This window comes from Athene noctua, chromosome 5, assembly GCF_965140245.1.
Source record: "Athene noctua chromosome 5, bAthNoc1.hap1.1, whole genome shotgun sequence".
NCBI classification, from domain to species: domain Eukaryota; kingdom Metazoa; phylum Chordata; class Aves; order Strigiformes; family Strigidae; genus Athene; species Athene noctua.
In genome coordinates, this window is record NC_134041.1 from 20,830,637 (window position 1) to 20,852,465 (window position 21,829).

At 36.8% G+C, this 21,829-nt stretch overlaps 1 protein-coding gene across 1 annotated transcript in view; it reads right to left on the reverse strand.

Annotated features, from left to right (window-relative positions):
• DPYD (dihydropyrimidine dehydrogenase) overlaps positions 1-21,829 on the reverse strand; it is a 369,160-nt gene that overhangs the window by 134,502 nt on the left and 212,829 nt on the right. The window contains exon 13 of the mRNA XM_074907341.1: positions 8,226-8,390. Within this exon, the coding sequence (XP_074763442.1) occupies positions 8,226-8,390 (165 nt within the window). The remainder of the gene's footprint in view (positions 1-8,225; positions 8,391-21,829) is intronic.

Genomic DNA, 21,829 nt, shown 5'->3' on the forward strand with positions numbered 1-21,829 from the left:
TAATGCAAGATCATTCACAACCCTTTCTAGTCAGCGCTCATCTTTATCTCCCTGCAATACTTACTATTACCAGCAAAGCTTACATTCTTGAAATTCTCTCTTTTCCAGGTTGTTAATAAACATTTTAAATAGCACAGAACACAGCACTGATCCCTAGGGAATTTTACTGGAGCTCTCTATCCACTGTGAAAATTGAGTATTTATTCCTTAACATTGTTTCCTATGTTTAACTAGTTACTTATTCATGTGGGTTCCTTCCCTCTATTCTTATTGTAACTTAATTTCTTTTGAATCCTTCAGTGCTTCAAATGCTTTTGGAAACCCAAGCTCATTTTGTCAGCTGAGTTTCTCTCGATGTCCTCAAAGAACATTTTTTAAGGCATGACATACTACAAAAGGGGTTTCTTTCCTCTCCTCCCCCCCCCTTCTTTTTACTAATACTATTTTTTAGAACAGCTTCTATCAATTTGCATGCAAGGATAGAAGATTTTAGGTCTGTAGTCCCTGAACTTTTCTTTCCCAGAAAAGAGGTCTTACACTGACCCTGAGCCTGTTCTCTGATACTTTTCAAATATATGATACTACTGAAAAATGCTGATGATAGATGAGAATTTTCCTGCATTTTCTCATTTTTTGAATTAACACCTAAGCCTCTAGAAGTGAAAATTTACAACGCCATTTTTTGTAGCTCAGTCCCATCTCTGTTAATATTCAGGTCATATAATGCTTGAGCATTTTTTATGCCTTGTGGAAGAGTCTTTTCCAGAAAACTTCCTTCCTTATAAGAAAAAGTGATGTCAAAGATCCAATACATCAACATTTCTGTTACTAGCCTCCATTTTTATTCACTTAGTCTTCTAATACAAACTACTGTGCCTACAGAAATGGATGGGCACTTCTGGTGTAAATCCACTGTGTAAATCAGAGTTCTTGCTGAATTCCTCCTTAGACTGCGCAGAGTAAAATGTGTCATGTTAGCTCTGAAGAGTTGAGCCCATGTCTGGAGCAACGAGGACACACTCAGGGTGGGGGAAAGTGGAAGTTTTCCTGGAAGATGCAGAGGTATGTTGTTAATGTGTCTGCTTTTCTTTCACGTCAGCTCTCTTCTCTTTCTTTTCCAAGAAGCATCTTTCTGTACTGTTTTTCATCCTCCCTTTTCCTTGTGGTGAAGGATGACTCAAAAAAGGGAAGGTGGTCATATGTTCCATGCTCCAAGGCCTCTTCCCTTCTACCTACCACATCAGTCACTGGAAATTGAGGAGTCTTGGACATTCTTGCACTTCACACTAGCTAGGGCCAAGTGGTTGAGTTTCTGGGCAGGGACCAGTATGAGAGCCTTATTCCAACCTCATCCTCCCTCTTCAGCTAGGATTTCCTCTGATGTTAAGAGACTAGGCCTACTGCCAGTTTTCTGTAGTGAAAGGGATCTTTTCCATATGGTGAATTTAACAACTGCTGTGTGGGTTTTTTCACCTCCTACCAAGCATCCATGATGGCTGGCTTTGGGAAGTTCAAGCTGCAGCAATAACAACTTCTGGAGTTTTTTAATGTGATTTGTGGATCTGAAATTCAGATAAAGGAGCCCAGGTAGCTGTTCTGCACTGCTGGGCACTTCCATGATACTGAGTGTGCAAGCTTTTAGGCATCCCAGCTTGTGGCTCCCTCACCATGTGCTCTGTCCTTTTCAGTTCATGTGGAAAAGCATCTGGGCTTCCAGCAAGGGTCCTTTGATAGGCCTGAGAACACGTTGTGCGTACACTCCCCATTCAAGTCCCCAATACACTGGTTGCTCTTGGTATCAAGTGAGGTTCACGTGGGCACAGCCCTACCTGGCTGTTTAGAAATGTTTTACTCCAAGTTCGTAGGTGTTGTGGCTTGTCCACATGCCTATGACTTATCACATGGATGCACACCTCAGTAGGTATTTGGGGTACAAAGTATAATTTCTTTGTGATGAAAAGGCATAGTTACCTATACTAGCCCTAGGAAGAGTGGGAGTTTATGGAGAACAGCTGCCTGACAATTTGATCTTCACTTCTTCTGAACACGATTCCTGCAGAGACAAAGATGAGGGTTCTGCTTTTCACCTCACCTAATTACCTGTATTACAAATGCTATTATGAATTCCCAAATATTTCATATTTCAAGTTAGTGACTGGTATCTCAAAATGTAAATACCAGGTACTCTACACAACATCCCACAGACCTCTGAACACCAATCGAAAGTGAAAGCTATAATAATGGCTGCAAAAATACACAAATTATTCCTAATATATTTAGTGAGAAAGCCAACTTTGACTCTCTCCTCATAGTAAAGCTGTGAAGTCTATGGTTCCTCTGTATCTTAAAAAGTTTTCCACATAATGTCCCTTAATTTTAAGTCTCAAAGGAGATCCACAGCAATTTTAGATATTCTGGTCAATTCCTCTCAGTAACTAGATTCAAAGTCTACTATTAGTGCAGACTTAGAGAGAGAAAAGGTTTCTGTAAATATACAGATGTTTTTCAGTCTGTAGACAAAACATGCTATTAAAACCACAGCTGTTCCTACACATAAGCTTGATATGTAGGTCCCCACTTCAGGGCTCACTTTGGCAAACTAATAAAACCTCTCCATGCAAAGCATCTAAATACAACACTGCTCTTGTAAATCTATTTCACCTCATAACTTCAGGGAATATTTTAAACATTGCATTTTTCTGCACCAGAAATTATTTACAGGAGCAAGGCACTCTCTTACGCTTGTTCAGTTGTATTTTTCTTGGTCTGTAACCCCTTATTTCCTCCTATCTTCACAGAGTAGAATTAAACCAAATTTGGTTCTGTTACCTAAATTTAAAAAAACCCAAGCAACCAACCAATCCCCTCAAAAACACCAAACACCAAACCCAAACAAAACTGGCTACCCTATTTCATACATCTATGGTAGAAAAAACCTTGCATAATATAAAAAAAACAATTACACCATTCGAGGAGATCTAAAAACCAAAAAAACCCAAAACAACCCAAACCCTAACAAGGCTACAAAAAAGTCAGTTATCAGCCTGGGATCCAGCGATCTGTTCTCACATGCTCTCTATCACGACTACTCCTGACAGGTGTTCCTGGGACATTCTGAACAAAATGTTGAACAAAAATATATCTTTAACAGTTTCAGCCTTAAAAAGCTGGTCTCTGCTGAGTAACTGTCAGAGAGACTGTCAGCAACATTCAGCAAGCAGCAGAACAAACATTAGGATGACAAGAGTTTTCAGCTTAGTTTTGGGGTCCAAGAGTACTTAATGTTTCTAGCAGAAGAGGTTTCTCAATTCAACACATCAAGACACCGATATCTGAATCACAGATCGGTGTCACAGCTGACAATCTGGTATCCTATGTACATTGCTTAGAGTCATGCAGCAGTGCAAATTCATTTGTGTTCAGTTAGGAGGCCAAAAAGTTACTTTTAAGACTTCAGTACACTAATATAGCAATATTGAAAAATATTCAATTTAGCATCTTCTTCTAAGATCCCAGTTCTTTCTTGCAGTACAAATTTATCAGACATTTGCTCGTTTGTGATAGACTTCTGTTAGCCCTGTAGGGAATGTCATTTCCCCTGCAATCTATTTTGTTTCATTAAGTGTCCTTTCAAAGCCCTTTATCTGTACTGCTGTGACCTCCTGCACATGCTCAGACCCAAACTAATTTGCGTATTGAGGTTTTTCATTAATTTGCTTATTTTTTATCATCTACAGGGCACTAATTACAGTTTTCAGAAGGTGGAGAAAGACCATCTGGCAACTGTCCATCACCTTCTTACTGAACCCTCCGTTCACATTTTTCTGTAGAGAAGTGTTTCACCATTTTCAAACCTTGCTCTTCTCAAGCTTGTTCTCCTCAGTGCAAATGCTAAAGAGGTTTCAGAGTAATAAGCAACCTTAAAGTATGTGGCCAGTGACTAGGTAGTGTAAATATATAGACATGCTTATGGGACTGGAAGAATAGACATCTGTGTGAGTAGGTGATTTAACAACTCAAATTAGAAGGCAAAAGGTTTTGGTGAGGAACAACAGCAGTTTGTATGTTTTTTCAGATGAAACAAGTGCTACCACTAATATATCTCATTCCCTTGCAGTCACCAGAAATGATTCTCATGATTGCCAGCTTCATTGTGCACACAGCTCCTTGCTTTACCAGCACAGAAAGACGTGCTGCTGCTACTGGTATTCACCAGATAATGGCCATATTGTAGCTAATGTAAAGCATGTGAATATAAAATTTCAGCAGAAAAGTCCTATTCCAAGGTTTTATAATTTTATAATCAGCCACTTTCTACTGATGAAAGTTTGTAGACTTTTGCTAAAGTAAAAGTGAAATATTTTTTTTTCCGCACAGTTTTCATTCCTGACCATATCACTAGGTGAGTTCTACTGGGCCAAATTAATATTTCTTAAGGAAACTAATTTCTTGAATATACCATAAGATGCCATTTTTTCAGCCACATTTTGGCAGGAAAGTACATAAATACACCATATAATCAGCTACCTCCTTGGCAAATAAAATATGAAAGTGGGACATGTTATGGTATCAGTGCTAGTTCTTTTGCCCTGCTATCTAAAGCACTTAAAACGTTGCATGTCCAAATTACAGTCTAGTCTTTTAACATGAACTGACAAATTTATGCATTTTCCATCTGTGGTGGGTTGGCTCCAGTCAGCAGCTAAGCCCCCACCCAGCCACTTGCTCACTCCCCACCTCCAAATCTCCCCTCTGCCATTTCAAACCACTCTAAGCAGGCCTTAGAACGGGAGAGTCTTCCTATTTCTCATTATGATGTTGAGATAATATTTGTATGACATGGGAACAGCTTTTATTAGCCTTGGCCCAAAATCTCTGTCCCTCTATAACAAGGAGTAAAGAGAATGGACTATCAGGTCCTGATTATGGTTTCAGTAGTCATTCCTCTCAAACAAGTAGTAAATAAATTCCAATCTGAAAATTTTGATTATTGATATTTTTCTTTCACGTTTTTCTTGAGTTTTAGATTAATATAGCACCTTACAAACAACCTTTTTTGGGGGAGCAGGAATGCAAAATTTGACAATAAGGTGTCAGCTTTATATTAATTCAGAAGGAATATTTTAATATTAGATTTAAGGCTATAAAATTAATAAAACAATTGCTCCATTTTTTCTCACTGTCAAGTTCTCAGACTCTACTACTAAAGAACAAAAAAAATCCATTTTCTCCTGATTAATAATTGCACAGAATGATAAATCCTGTGGTATCAGAAACTATGTGTGGCCATAAGACAGAAAAATATAAATATTTAATAGACTCTTATAAAAAAACCCTTAGTTAACCATGTAAAGAAGATGTTTGGATATCACAACAGGCCAATATAAATAAATAAACCTACAATGTCTGGGAAAGTAAAAAGAAGATGACAAATACAAACAGACCAATTTTCCTCTCACTTCCATAGCTCTCTGACTGAAAGGTTGTTTTCTTGATATATAGGAAAGCAGTGGACACAGCATTTTTAAAACTGCATCCTTTGAAAATTTAAGAATAAACAATGCTGAATAATACTATATATTTTAAATGGTCCCAGCCAAGTTGCTGAAGTAATTCATTACTCAGATGTCTGAAGTACCCTAAGGAAAACAACCCCATTTTTAACTGCAAATCATTTTAACAGAGAAGAACCTGATTTAAAAAAAAAAAAAAAAAAAAATCTTGGGCCTGTACTGTGCATACCATCTAATTTCTTTTTGTGTGTGTTTTCAGAAATAACAGTAATAATGATATTAAATTAACTCAATTTAAAAAAAAAAATACCAAATTGAAACAGCAAAGCTTTTCATGATACTTCATAACCAAACATACAAAATCCAGACACTTTCTCGTTCTGCTTTCTCTATGCTTGGACCTTACAAATATTTAATTCACTGCTGGTGGCACTGAAGCAAGTTTCTGCTGGTGGCAGCTTTTGCCCTAGTCCACCTGAAGTGGATTCAGGGTCAAAGGGAGAGAACCAGGAAAGACTCCCAGTCAGAGATAATTGCAAGCTACAAGCAAGAATCAGGAGTCAGAAGAGCCAAAGAGTAAGTCGACCTGATACAGGAGTAAAGACAGCACAAGGGAGATGATAGTTCCTGAACTATAGAGGCAACATGTCACAGTTACCTGACGTTATTCACTGAGCTGTGATTGGTGGTCTTCTTTTGCACAACCCCTTGCAAAATTCAGTTTAAATCTTAGGCTTTGTCAGGAGAATTTAGCTGTTCTTTTTGCATTATGGTTCACTTCTTCCGAATGACACAAGATAGGATGTTGTTGTGGGATCATCTTCTAGTGAGGTAGCTATCTTGCTCATATCATTTTCATCTCTGAGACAAATCTTACCTTAACGTACTTGTATTATATAGCAAAAGCAATTATGTATAAATTTTGATTTGTTTTTAATATTTACCATAGCAAGGTAAGTTTTTTTTACTGTAATCTCTGTTTGGCCTTCATCTGAGCAGAAAATGTCATTCTTTGCTTGCTAATTAAGTTCACTCAAACAGTTCTCAAATTGGTTTTGGTTTTAATAAAACACATCAAGTTTAAAAAGCCTTTCTAGAGGAGTGAAAAGGAATCGGAGGGGGAAAAAAATTCTGCAAGCTCTAATTATACAGAATATTTCAAAATAAGCACCAAGAGAATTCTACTCAGTGAACAAAAATCTGTTTTCAATTAGCAACAAATTTACCGTTATAATTATGACAGTTCTTAGATGAGTTCACGAGCATGTTTTAAAAATCCCTGTGAGCAAAGCCAAGGTCTACTGCAGGGTGCTGCTTCCCCTGTGCCTACACAGGCATTACCAACCTCAAAGAAGCCTCAGCACCAGCCACAGCCATCATACAGGAGCTGAATTCACAAAGCAATAACTCACAGTGAGGGGTGATCAGAAGATGCTCACTCTGGGAATTATGGAAGAGTGGGACTACTTCATCCAACATAAAAGATTCTCAGAAAAATAAAATTTTCCTTTTGAAGTTGTTGCTAGTGCTTTTCCTCATAGAAGAGAATGGTTTGGTCTCAAGCACAAAGTGCTGTGATAGATTTTGGTGAAGACCGCAATAGGAAACCATTCCCACAGCAGAAATGGTCAAGAGCCTGCCTGCATGCAATATCCAGCACATTGACAAAGGATGTTAAAATCAAATTCAGGTAATTACAGTATTATCTTTTGGATCACACTTGCACTATTATGAAGCCCATTCACAGTAAATAAAGTGACATGAACCTCAGCAAAGAAACACACAGTACATCCATCGTGAAGGAGGACATTAAACATGCAGCACTCAACTTTTACTACCAATACAATGTGTTTAAACATTTTTATACTTGATGATGTGTACATTTAAACTCCAGGAATAAGAAAAAAAACAACTTGACTTTTCAAGTCATAATATATGCAGAACACTCACTTATTTTGTTTATAGCTGAACCACGGAGGTAATAACTTCAAGACAGAAGATATGTAGGCTCTGGGATTTTTAGCTCTATCCATTCGAGATAATGATCGAGAAGAATTTTACTTTCCACCTCGTTGTTCTTATTCACTAGACCAGTAGCTGAAAACTATTTATGCCAGCTAGCTGGCATCATTGCTCCCAGCTTTGATTATTACCTTCTAGACAGATATTCCCCATAGCCAAAAAGGCTCTAAGAAAAATCTGTCCTTGTAGTGAAGTTAACTTTAAGTCAGTATTGGGTTTTTTTCTCCCAAAGCAGACAACTGCTTATAAAAATAATAGAAGTACCTTTCACATTTGGATTAAGAATGAAAAGAACAAAGATTCCTTTTATAATAAAATTCAATTCACAACAAAAACAATTATTATGTTATACCTTTAAATATGATTTTAAATACAAAATTATTCTCAGCAGAACTGCCAAGCATCCAAACTGGGATCAAATCTTTCCCCTGATATTATCTATTTGAACGTAAACAACAGCCTAAATTAAAAATCATGACCATTCTCTGTTTGCGTAGCAGTCACTTCACAGAATTCTCTGTAATAAAGATTATTTGGTTGGGCTTTTCTGGTTTTTAATAACATACTCATATGTCAATAAAGCAACTGGCATTCTATTTAATAAATATTTAATAGGTGAGTTTTTCACAGATCTGTAAACTGGAGTTTCTAAGTAAGTATGTTGAATCTTTATGACCGAGTGGTACTTACATGGTTTGGAAAGTCAGCCTTCAGTTCAGCAATACTTTTACACCAATATGCTGCTGTTTTCTCACTGATCAGTTCAATGTTTAGAAAAGAGCCTTGCCCGGGGCCGTACATAGGACCTGAAGTAATTCCACGCACAATCCTTGGAGAAACATTGGTCACAATATCCTGCAAAACAGTGAAACCTTTCAGACTGATTTTGCAAAGTGAGTCATACACCAATGATGTCTATAACAATATAAACTTAAATGTATCAGGTGTTTTAAAAATCTACTGTTATTATGAGTAAAAACTACAATTATAGGACACTTCTCTAGATTAGCAGATTCTCTAATTAGATTCTCTACATCAGATGAGAAAAATGTTTGCTGTGTGTGTGAAATGTTATGATAACGATCAAGAAAATGCCAGTATGGGGTACCTGTAAACTGCCATACAAAATATCATCCAAATAATGCTTTTGTGTTGGGTAGAGGGCATACAAGACTGTGTAAAAACCTGTGTAGGCCTCAGTCATGTCACAGCATACATGTGAACTACCACACCAAAGATGAGTATCTGTGTCCTACACCAACAGGTGAAGTGCAAAGAGGTGCTGCTCACCAGCCTCTCTGCGGAAGTCAGGGTCACAGATCCAGTCACCAGCAAAAGTATACCAGTGTATCAAACTTCACAAAAAAAATTATATGATTAAGAGGAATCCAAATAAAAAAAAAACAACCCACACACACAAAAAAAAGTGAAAATTAAGATCAATGTTGTAAAGCACAAAATTTCAAAAGGTCAGCATGAGGTTAGCAAACAATTTTGAAACAGTAAACACACAAAATGTTGACTTGTTTAGTAGCCTTAATTAAGATGCAATGTCACCATATCTATATTAACAAAGAACTGTAAATTCTGACATTATTTAAAACTAAAGAGAAACATAGATGGTAAAATGTTCCTTTTGCCAATTTCCAATTAAAAATAATTTTGAGTAAAGGTCATTTATTTACAAATGTATCAGAATTATTTGTTTAAATACCCCTCCTCACCATCTTGTAATTTTTAGTGAGATAACATGAACCTCCATTAGTATATAGCAATTAAGGTCAATTTACATATTTTAATTAAGAACCATCCCATATAAAACAATTAGGGTAATAGGCATACTAACTGGATTTCATAACATTTGGACGTTTTTCCAACTAGATAGACAGGAAACCTTAATTAGCATTAATTAGCACTGATCTGCATATGTTTGATAAGGCATACCCTTGCCACAAAAGATTATTTATTCCTGAATCTGCCAAATGCTGCAGTTACAGAGGATAAAGGGACTTTTCTTCACATTGTATGTAAATTTGAGGCAATCTTAATTTGTTTATAAAGTTGAAATAATTATTATACAGTAAATATTCACTAATATTTTATACTGATAGATAATTATATGTCCATTTACATATGTAGATAACATACAAGGTAATCTCCCCAGTTTGTGTATTTCAGGCCTAATAAATCTGGAACATGGACATCACAATAATCCCTAATTTTTCTAATACAATATTTTCCCTTCATCACAAAAGCTTCATCTTCCTTCTCAACTGTTAAGTTATATTTTCAGAAAAAAATAATTCTGAAAATTTTATGAATTTATGCAAACCAAAACCAAAGAACAAATTACACTCCCCTCACTCTCAAAATAAATCACAAAAATTGCAGCTTATGCAGAAAAACTATTTACATCAGTTTGCTCTGCATTATCCTCTTGAGCATTTCACTCATTTTGAATTACCTCAGGGAAGGAGCTTGTGCTTTGACTTCATCCCAGAAACCTATTCACACATACAGGCCACTGCCATCACATCATTCAGTGTGAGAAAACATGCAAAGTTAGTGACTTAAATGCTGGCGATCTGATGTTACTCCTGCAAGCACAGGGTGCAGGTGGTCATTTGCCAACAGATATGAGTTACCTTGACTATGCTGAAGTGACCATGAGCTTCCTTTTCCCATGCTCCAAAGCAGTCAGAAGCAATGTAGCTACGGTAGTATCGGACTAAGCCTGAGCTAACAGCCTGTCTGTTGGTGGGAATTATTATTCTTGGGTTCAGTGCAAATTATGATAAGACACACGTGTTATGATTTCCATTTTACGGCTGGCTTGAGTACGTGTGTATGCCAGGCAATGCTTGGAGTCACCTATGGTACTGTTTGTTATCTTAACTACGTGCGTGTTTTGTTCTTCTTCCAGCCTCTCTCATTTTACTACAGATAAGAATTCAAAGACTGAGATATTACAGTGTAGATTATACGTCTTGTGGGACACTCAGAAAGCCTCAGTCTGCTTCCATGCAAAAACACTCTGAAGTTTTTCTATCTGCCTTGGGTCTCCAGGCAATCTCTTCTGTCTTCTAAGAACAGAGACCCTTGTTTAGACCTTGCAACTGCTGCCGAATCCCCATGGCTTTGACTCACTCTTTCCCAGAGCTCAGTCATAGCCAACATCTGAGTGACAATTTATCTCTCCAGGATCCCACAAAGTTGAATCAGATAACGCACAGACTGCAAACTGTCTCAAAAGCAGCCACTCTTCAGTTTAATGACCGAACGAGATACACAGAGCCACATGTAACAGTAAACACACGCACATCTCTCTGGCTGTTTCCTCACTCTTGAATTTTCCTTGAGAATTTGTGAGATCCTCTTTGGTGCCCAGGGACCTTCCCCTCCCATCCCCTGCCAGCAGACAGCTGCTCCTTCGAATGGCAGCTTCCACTGCCTCCCTACTGCCTCTGTGTCTCAGGACCCCTCCACTGTGTCCATGCATTACTTTATCTTTCCTGACCAAGCTGCTTCTGCTTCCAAAAATCCTTCCTGGCATTGAAATCCAAACATTACCACCTGGCTGCTTTGTCTTGGTTCCTCCCGAGAGGGATATGTTGTCCTTATTTAAGATCCTGTTCCTTGTTTGCCTCTCCTAGCTCAGAACAAGTTAGATGGAGAGAGTCTGTAATGACTGACATGCTGGCACCTCTCCTGTCTCTTGTTAGCACATGACAGCCCCAGACACAAGGAGACTCACAGTTCATGGAAACAAAATGGAATTTATAACCTATGTGATGATTCAAGGAATCTGTCTATGTTCATACATAAACTCTGCAATCAGACCATCGAATTCTAAACTACTTAAGTCTAATGGGCTGGGAAGTTTGAGACAACATCTTTAAGATAACACCCAAACACTCGGCAGTTTTTAGTCAGTTAAATTTAAATAAAGCTATACAGCAGCCCATGACTTGCTAGTCATTCTAAAACTTGTTTTGCTTCATACTGTCCACATTTGCAGTTAATAATTGCCACATATTTTTGTATTGTAAAAACACAACCATGCTGTTTAAAATGAGAGATGCTTTTATGTTTGGGCAGAAAGGATATTTTAAGACTTAAGGGATCCAAAGGACTGTTTGGCACCGTGTTGGATCATTCAATAAGTACATTCATTGTGTACTTGTCATAAACTAATCAGCAGAGAAAGAATTCACATTGAGAATATTAACATTGTCATCTGTAGGCGTGGAAGTTAATAACCGGTAGAAATGAATCAAGCCATTTGCCCATCTCTCAGAGTTACTGTTTTAGGGGAATCAAGAAGATATCTCTTCGTTAATTGAGCGCACTTTTTATTTCATAATCATGTCTCCTAGAAACTAAAAAAAAAAAAAGCTTGGAGAAAAATGTGTAAAGAGGTCAGTTTCAGGAATATATCAAAACAGTCTCCCAAGAGGTATACCACAACCTCACGCCTATTCAATGAATGAAGTTGTATTAGACAAATATGAACCAAAAGGATAAATCTGTATGATTTTTCATATCAAAGATCTGATGTCTTTCTATTTATTTGCAGAGCTTGAAACATTTTGTTTCTGCCTGTTTTTTCCAAAACATTACAGCTAACGATATTTTAATGAACACTTGAAATAATAAAGTTGCTTAAGAGAACACATAGGCATTTATAATTTGTAAATGGAAAATTAATTAAATGTACCTTTAATTAATATATTAACCAGTTGTACATGTATTCACTCCTGAAGTACAGGTGTTCTGCAATGTAAATATCTACAGCACAATTACGGTTTCGAGTAAGATTTATGAATTTTAAAAATACATTTAATCACGCTATACCAAGTGTTAACACGTTTTCTTCACTCCAAAAGATTTCTATGAGACACAGAGAACCTGCCTTGCAGCATTGGCCCCCAAAGCCAATGAAAGTCACTGCATATTTCAAAGTAAGCTTTTCTTGTCTTTAATTTATGAAAGCAGATGGGAATTAGTGACCACTGTGAGTTTCTTTTTATTAATATGAGAAGAAGACTTAACACAATGAGCAGATTACTACTTCCAACAAAGTGAGTTTGTTTGACCTGTCTTTCTTCTAGGGAAGAAGGGCATTATACTTGCCAAGTGGAATATGTGTCTGTACATTCCTGGCGTTACTACTTACTAAATGTCAATACGAACACGAAGGCAACCACACTGGCCTCTTTGTGAAGAAGAGATCTAAATAAATACCTTATTAAGGTAATTTTAGTCAAGTATCTCAAAACAGCATACTTAAAGTTAGTAGACAGTAAACTGCAATGTATAATAAAAAGGCCCAAATGTAAGTTTCTACTTTACTATATTCAATACACCACCTTCTTCACTTGAATGATAAAATACAGTAGCTGAAAAATGCAGGTATTTAAGCAAATTATGAGATACTCCTTTTCCCCAGATTTTCAAGGATGTATTAAATAGGCTGTAAAGAGTTCAAAATCCAGTATGTGTGAAATGCTTTTCGAGCTTATTTTCTAAATGCTTTAATCAACCCTCCAACAGCAAAATTCAGTTTTCCCTACAGTTTCCACTAATTACAGTAGAACTTGATGTACAATTTCACCTATGTAAAAATATGGAGGAGAAGGAGACATCACCCTTTTCTGCCTAATATCACAGTAGTTAAAGCATTCTGGAAATCTGGCTCACTACTGTTTGCACACCCTCATAGATACAAACGGCATTGCAGACTTATGTCCTCATAATTCCCTGCCAACTCTCACTCAAGGTCTTGTGATGATTTGCCTCTTCTGTGACTCAGCTGTCTAGCCAGACTGTGTCTAGTATCACCCCTTCTGGAGTTTTAACCATCCACAAAAGGCAAGTGAAACCTGAAGCAACAATAGCACTTCACACAGCACTGTTCCTATATATCCTTTCTGAGTTGTTCCTCACCTTTTCTCCTCCATCAGAGCTAAGACACGTGACATCTCCATAGGTTTCCTTTTCTGAGGCCCAAAGCACTGACTTGCTTTCTTGAATTTCCCCAAATTCAGACTCTTTTCCAGCTGAGCTTATCAGGCTTTTTTTAACAGGAGGCTAAATCCACAGCAAGAACCTCTACAAACACAAAACCAATCCATCAGGTACAACCGTGCAGAGTAATGATTAATTTCCATGAAGACCTTATATGCTAGAGTAGGATTTTTACAACATATAGTGAAACTTAACAGCTTGTGAAGAGAGGCAAGTAAATTTGCTTACAATTTCTGCCCCAGGGAGGTTTGATGTAACCACTGGCACCTTCCAGTGCACAAACCACTGTTATGTTGCACGCAGTGCTGCCTGTTGAATTCGTAACACTTGCATTTAACATTTTATTTTTGTGAGGGAACAGGCCAGACTTTATTCTTCCCATATGAGCACAAAACCTCAGCAAAGTCACTTCCTCACTCTCTCCTTCTCTTTCCCTCAGTAAATACAGGAGCATTTTTTAAAAACTGAAACCACCCTGACAGAAAAACTTATCTCAGAACATCCTACCATGCAGAAACTGCTCTAATCTCTTTACCACCAGATATGAGAAATTTAGTACCATAAAGACACCTCCTTTTTTTCATTGCTTTTCTGAATGAAGTCTAGACCTAGCCATCTCTTTCGTCTTCATTGCTTTCCTTCTCTTCAAGACAGATAGCATATAATGATAGTGATGTAAATTAATTATTTTTCAAGTTCTCTCAACAAAATAAGAACTGAATTAAAAAATATATTATTTCCCCAGCTTTCCAGGATTGTTCACACTGGTGATGTAAAGAATAAGCATTCTGATCTCTCTAATAGTACAAAACAGATCTTGAAAGAGATCCTTGCTTTTACTTATAAATTACACTTCAGCTTTTACATACAAGACCTCGTATGCTATAGAGGGAAAAATGATACTTCAAAAAAGATTCTTATCTGTCTTTTGATGGCTGTTTGTTCTGTGTTTGCAAAAATGAAAGTACCCAAATCAGTACATATCTTATATCCTGAAAGTCTGATGTACAAACAGTGCTTATAAATCTACCTTAATATTCTACTCTATTTCTAGACTGAATAAGCTGAGTTATGCAAACTATTAAAAAAAAAAAAACCACAACCCTGTTACCTCATAAATGTATTTACAACATTAAACTATGCCATTTGTGTTTATTAAACCAATTTAACACTATAGCTCCAGCAAGCAAGATAACTTTCCAAATCAGTAAGTTAGCACTGAAGACTGCAGCCACATAAGGAAAAAAGCAGTGTGTCAGGATTTTGGAGAAAAACTGCTGAAGCACTCATATTGTGTGAAAGACAAATGACAAGTTAGAGGTTTAGTTACCATGTATTTGATGCTTTTCTATACCATCTCATTAGTGCTTTAAGATTTAACCATGAGAAACTTCAACATTTACAGACATCGAACTTAATTTCTACCTAAGTTTTTATCATTGTTGCTTGCTCAGCACACTACCTTTCTTACTAATGCAATTTTCAGACAGTAGGCCATCACTACCAATAACTTATGATTAAGATAGCAAAATCCCAAACTCTTTAGCTAATCTTACTAGATTAGAGTATAAAAAACCCCAACTGTTTACTCTCTCTACCTTAGAATAATCTTGGGATAATGCCATCCCCATTACAAGTCAAGTAAAAATGGTCTGCTGCCCTTGCTTAAGACAACAGCAGTCCCCCAATCTTTGTTAATTCATACATGATGGACTAAATGGACTAATCCATACATTAGGACTAGAAGTCCTAATTTTATAAACTAAAGCTCCTTAAAGTAATAGATCAAGAAATTAAAATACAAGACAAAAGCAATACAAACTATGAGTAAAAGTACAAAAAACTGGAAGAGTAACGATAATGTACAAATATATTTTTTCTAGTTGAGTTATATATTTACAAGAAAATGAAGTTTTGATCTTCGTTTACAATTACATTAATTTGAGCAGGGTTTTTTTAAAAAAGTTTTCTTAATACAAAGTCATAACGCTTTAAAATGAAAACATTTAATACTCTTTTTTTTTTACATATTTGCTTGTTTTCTAGACATTAGAATGCAAAGACATTTCTACTGTAATTACATAAGATCATTTTTAAAATGTATTATGTCCTACAGCACTTTGCCTTGACAAACACATACTAGATATCACATTCAACAGAATACAAAAAGCAATCTTTATCACAAGGTTAAAATTAGTCTTTGAACAAAAGATGCTTTCAAAGCAAATCCAAATTCTCATCAGCTTTATATCAGTTTCTCTGGGAGAGACAGGAAAGCAAGGGAGGGAGAGAAGAGAAAGGAAAAAAAACCTGAAGGACATTTGAAAAATTTCTTGCTAACGTTCAGTGTGAGCACACATTTTATCAGTTTTCTGATAAAGGTGTAAGCAGTAGGACATGATTAAATTTCTGCTGTCAAACTGCACTGTGGTCAAAAACTATACACATTGAAGAAGAGAGAAGTAGACCTACAATTCTTGAGAGAAAGTCCTATCTGTATTCAGGCATTCACTTTTGGATCTGTTTTTGCAGTCTATGATTCTTAGATCTCAGTGTTTTGATGTAGTAAACTACCTAATCAATGAATGGTTGCTTTAGCTGACTGATGAGAAAAATTGTCTCAGCAATTGTCCCAAAACATTAATTCATTTTCACTGAGAGGCCACAAGAACAGAAAATCATGTTTAAATATCCCAGACTTCTATGAAAAAGAAATCTGAAGCTGATCAGGGGATTTCTCAGGCTTTGGTTGTGGGGCTTTTTTGTTGTTGGGTTTGGTTTTTTTTTTTAGAAACAAATATAATTTCTCTATTCCAAAAGTAAGCTTCCCCAGTGTTTGGGAACAAATAGCATACAAGCTGTAGCAGATGAAAAAAAGAAGAGAAGATATTCTTCAGCTAAAAAGATTAGAAATAAAAATACAGCCTAACAAAGTATAAAAATATAGCATGGCACAAAGTAAGATCATCTAGTAGAAAGCTCTTTAGAAATTTTCTATCCACAACTTTTTTCACAAATGATAAAATTTCCAACCAAAAATTTCAAAAAAAAAAAAAAAAAAAAAAGAAATTTTTCCTTGGCACAAATGTTGGTTTGTCTGAAGGTTTTAGCCTTCCATTTCATGAAGCAACATTTCTTTCTGGTGTGTTCTGCACCTCCCAGGAGACAATCCCATGAAAAACAGTCACTGATGAAGAAAGGAGCAGTGGATGGTGAAAGGTGCCATTTTAATTGAAGCAGAGAATTCAAAATAAATAAATAAATAAATAAATAAATCAGCATCTTTAGAGAACTTTTAAGTAAACTCAGCTCTGGGAATAGACCTGAAGCAATTCATTATATGGACTGTACTGGAATCTACTAAGAAACCAGGTCTTTCAGAAATCACTGTTTCAGATCACATGAAGTGAGATACTTGAGACTCTCTACAATGAAATAAAATGCTGTACTGTAACAGCACAGATAATCCCTGTGGTACTAGGATTAAAATGTCTTGAAACTGTGTAAAAACTCAGTTTTACTCTCCTACAAGGTATATCTTTGTGTCAGCCAAGCATTATTTGTGTAGCTTGGATGAAGTACCTGATGAGCTTTATCAAAAAACCTAAAGTCTGTATCTGTAACTCACTTATGTTCTCTAAAATACTGACAAGACATTTCTGGACAATAACCCAGAGCAGATGCTCAAAAGTGATCAACATGATGAGACTGGATTCTATTACTCCACTGCAAGTAAAATGTTACAGTACTAAAGATTCGAGGGGAACAGAATGGAATAAAATAGGAGTACATGGATTAAAAAAATATCTGCACAGACTGCAGCTTTTGATCTGTATCTGAAAATAAAATTTCTGTGGCATGGCTTCCAAGGACCCGTGTTTATTCACAAAGGTGGAGAATTAACACATAAAAATTAAAATATACTAGTCCACTTTGTAATGCTTACCCTTGGGACTCCAGTGAATTTAGACCGTAACAATTTAGCTTGCTTTAAGAGATTAATTATTTTACAAACATCTAAAAATATTAATCCATTTTCAGCTGTCAGGGAATATCATCATCAACTCAGTGATCAAAACTTACGAGATGTACTTAACTGACCAAATAAAGGAGCAGTAATTCTTAAAACTTCATTCTAAACAAGTATTACTGAATGGTCCCATGAAATGGTAAGAAAAAGGCAGTTTGAAGAATGTGAGTCTGAGAAAACCAAGCAAGAACCAACATGGATAAGACCCAATTTTTATTTTTTTTTAAAAAAAAAGGTAAGAACCAGGAAAGAGAAGGAAAAATTACATTACACATTTGTAGCAGCAAGTTAAGTTTGGAAGAGTCACTAAAGGAGTTATGCTTACAATGAGCATACAAATGAATTCTCTTCTGGTACTTTAAGAGAAGGCCAGATTAACATAATTTTTCCAACATAATCATTAGAGACATCTCAATGTTTTTATTCTCTAATACTGTTTTCTAATTGCTAAAGAAAATACTGTAAGAAGGCAGTAAGGTCACATCAGTAGAGGCTGATTTCTAAAGGAATGACCTAAAAGCCAAGATACATAATGCCACAGAATGAGCTCTTCTAGACAAAAAATGGGAGAGAATTGCACAGTCTCATAATTCTAATCAAATCCCTGACAGGAAAAGCAAACAATGAGAAAAAGGGTTCTTTAAAGTCCATAATATCTAGGATTTTGCACTCAATGTATAGACACAGAAATTAAACAAATAAACAAAAATCTAACAGGAATTTTAATGTCTGCTAATTAAGCATGGAACTTCACACTTGAAAAATGCAAGGAGGTAACTATTTATTTAAGAGACAATACTACATGGATTAACAAAGCTCCTGTCAACAACTCTGGACACCTGTACCAAGCTCACTTATTGCCTAATTAAATATTAACATGTCCTGATAGAATCTGTGGTATAATTTTAATTACTGTTTTCTCATAGGGAAGGCATATAATCAATGTATTTCTGGATGCTCCTAGAGGCTGTTTTGTAAAACTCCATTAGTAAATTGTGAACCATCACTAAAATATTTTCCTCCAGATTGCTATAAGTAAATCAAGACTATTATATTCTCCTAGGAGGAAAGGAGAATTGATGCTTCCCTTTAAGGAGAGAAAAATGTGATTTCTTCAATAATCAAGAAGAATAATCTTTTAACTACCATCCTATTTAAAGAGTTGTTAAAATTCCTGCACAAAGAAACAACATCGGGGAGTTACAGATCACCACAGTTACATTTAAATTTATGTATAATCCAAAATATTTTTATTGCTGGATTAAGCAATTAGGAGGAGAATTGCATTACTCCCTTGAAGCATGTATTTAAATTTTCTGCTGGGGATGAACTGCAAATATTGAGGTATGTCTTGTACCTACCTGCAGCATTTTATTTTTCCATTAGGATTAAGAATGCTTAAACACTATAAGCACTGATTAGCATTTGTGTATATTTAGGGGTGAGAAATTCAAGGAAATTATACCAATTCTATTTGGGAAGGTATTGAAATAGCTAGTACTATAAATTTCAAAGTATCAATTCTCCAGGTGGCACTAAACAATTTCAAGTCACAGATAAAGGGGTACAGGGAAGATGGAAGAATTTCAGTTTCTAGGGGAATATTTTGTTTTACATTCCAATGATAATCTGTCCATAACGCTTCTACTTTGATAACCTAAACTCTTCAACGTTAACTTTGTTTTGAACATACTGCTTTTATCTTTTCCTATGCAAAAGTCCTATTGAAGCCAAAGGGTCTTTTGCATGAGCAGGGATTGCAAGGCTGAGCCACTTACCATTCTGAGAGCCTGATTATACATAGATCTGGATAATGTAGGGAAAAAAACCCAAGAAAATATCAACCCCTATGAATTTTAACTTAGTACTTTAACCTCTTGTAAGAGATTCAAACCAATTTCAATTCAGCACTAAATTTTAGACAGGATCTGTAAAACAGATTTTGATTTTTGCTACTATAAAATCCATGAAATAAAAAGTATTTTCCTCTTTGCATTGGCTACCAGAACGGGGACACACATAAGAATATTGCATGCAAACTGTTAGATTTTACTTTCAGAGACATAAAAGTAGTTGAAATAGTATCAGAACAGATTTAAACTAAATAACGAAAACCAAATAATTGAAAAAACTTTTTTGAAATTATTCTCATCTGAATCAACTTGCAAGAAATCTCAAATCTTCCACTCCAAATTAAACTATCATCCTGATTTAGTTACCATTTTTGTAATGACTAACAGGTTTTTCCTGACCACCTGAATCATGGAATGAACTCTGCTAGCATATCACAGAATCACAAAATCATCTAGGCTGGAAAAGACCTTGAAGATCATCTAGTCCAACCATTGGATGATTGATGAGAATGCAGTACAGCTCTGGCAAGAAAGGTGAGACTGAACTTGGGGCATCATGCATACATCCCAGAGAGGGTCTTCGGGAATGCAGGTTCTGGGTGGGCTGCACTCAGGAAAGGTAGAGCCAGCATGTCCAGATCTGCCATCAGTCTCTGAGAGCACTGTGTGTTTATTCATCGGTCATCACACAAGGCACCACACATAAGCTCCATAATGTAGAGAGATGGCTTTTTCCTCTTGAGAGACTCAAAGTGGAGATTTCCAGCCTGCTGGACTGATTCTAGTTTTCCAGACTGAGCTCTTAATAAATAAGCATTCAATGTTTGCACATGTTTTAACTTCTCTGTCAGACAGGAATACATGTAGAGAAGTGCTGAAGTGTACACAGAATTTTTATGCCAAAGGACAAGCTCTAATTCCCATCCACTTGTGGCTGACACAGAGGCCCCAGTCTCTGGTTTTCCTCCAGATTCACCTGAAGTTTTCATAGCAGTAGGTTAATCATTGCCTATTATTTTTTTTTAAATGCCCAGGAAAAATGAAGCATTTTATTGGCTTTTAAAAATCAGCCCTGTGGGACATAAAGCACAAATTTAATAAAGAAAAAAAAAAAGAAGAGTTCACTATAATACTCTTGTGCGAACTGAAAGTAGCCATGATACATGGAAATTCCTATCAAGATGCTCCTCCTGTTTGCCACTGAGAAAAAAATTATTCTGAGTTGGCCATGCTCTTTCTCATTAAATGTATAATAGGTCCCAAACCCCAGCACTCTTTGGAGTCACTGCTCAGGTCTGTCAGTTAAGTAAATATGCCCATCAGAGGATCTAGCAGACACACATAGATACGGTAGACATAAAGTCTGTTCCCCTTGAAATCAATAGGAAGGTGGTTGTTAGAGACTACAATTGAGTTAGAGTTTCATTTAGGGAATCTGTGGTAAATGTTCCCACTACTACTGCCACAGGGGTGTAAGAAATTATACGACGGCAGTGGCTAGATCTCTGGCACTATTAATGGCAGAGCCAGCTGAGACATGCTACAAAAGGCTTATGCATGCTCAAAACTGGAATACTAAGAATAAATCTGTCCTCAGCTGGAGAGGGCAGCCTGACCTGCAGGCTCTCCATTTATTTCAATAGAATATTGATTTAAAACTGGGACAAGGATTCAAAAGCCTTCTGATGCTAAATGTAAAAAGTCATGCACAAAGTTGTAGAAGGAGAAATATGTTTTCGTGTCCCACAAGAAATCTTTGATTAGGGATAATTATATTAGTGATAAATATGACATAGGGAATGCCTTCCCATCCTTTTTCCTACCACAAAACTGTGGAATTTAAAGACCAGCTCACTGCAAAACCTCACTGAGGAATAGGATATACCTGCTGCTGACATGCCAGATCGCAAGCGTAGTCTTATTCCAAGGGCAATGAAGTCAAGTTTGCATCGAGACCAGAGAGAGCCCCATAGCACTGGGATCCAGCATGCCTTCCGACAGCCAGCATGCCTCCTGACATCCAGCACGTTTCACGACAGCCAGCATGCCCCACAACAGCCAGCATGTGACCTAATATCCAGCACGCCTCATGACATCCAGCAGGCATCGTGACATCCAGCATGCCTCCTGACATCCAACATGCATCGGGACATCCAGCGTGCCTTGCAACATCCAGCATGCCTCCCAACAGCCAGCACGCCTTGCGAAATCCAGCACGCCTCCCGACATCCAGCATGCCTCACGACAGCCAGCACGCCCCATAACAGCCAGCACATCTCCCGACAGCCAGCTCGTTTCCCGACATAGAGCATGCCTCGTGACATTAAGCACACCTCCTGACATCCAGCACGCCTCCCAATAGCCAGCTTGCCTCGCAACATACA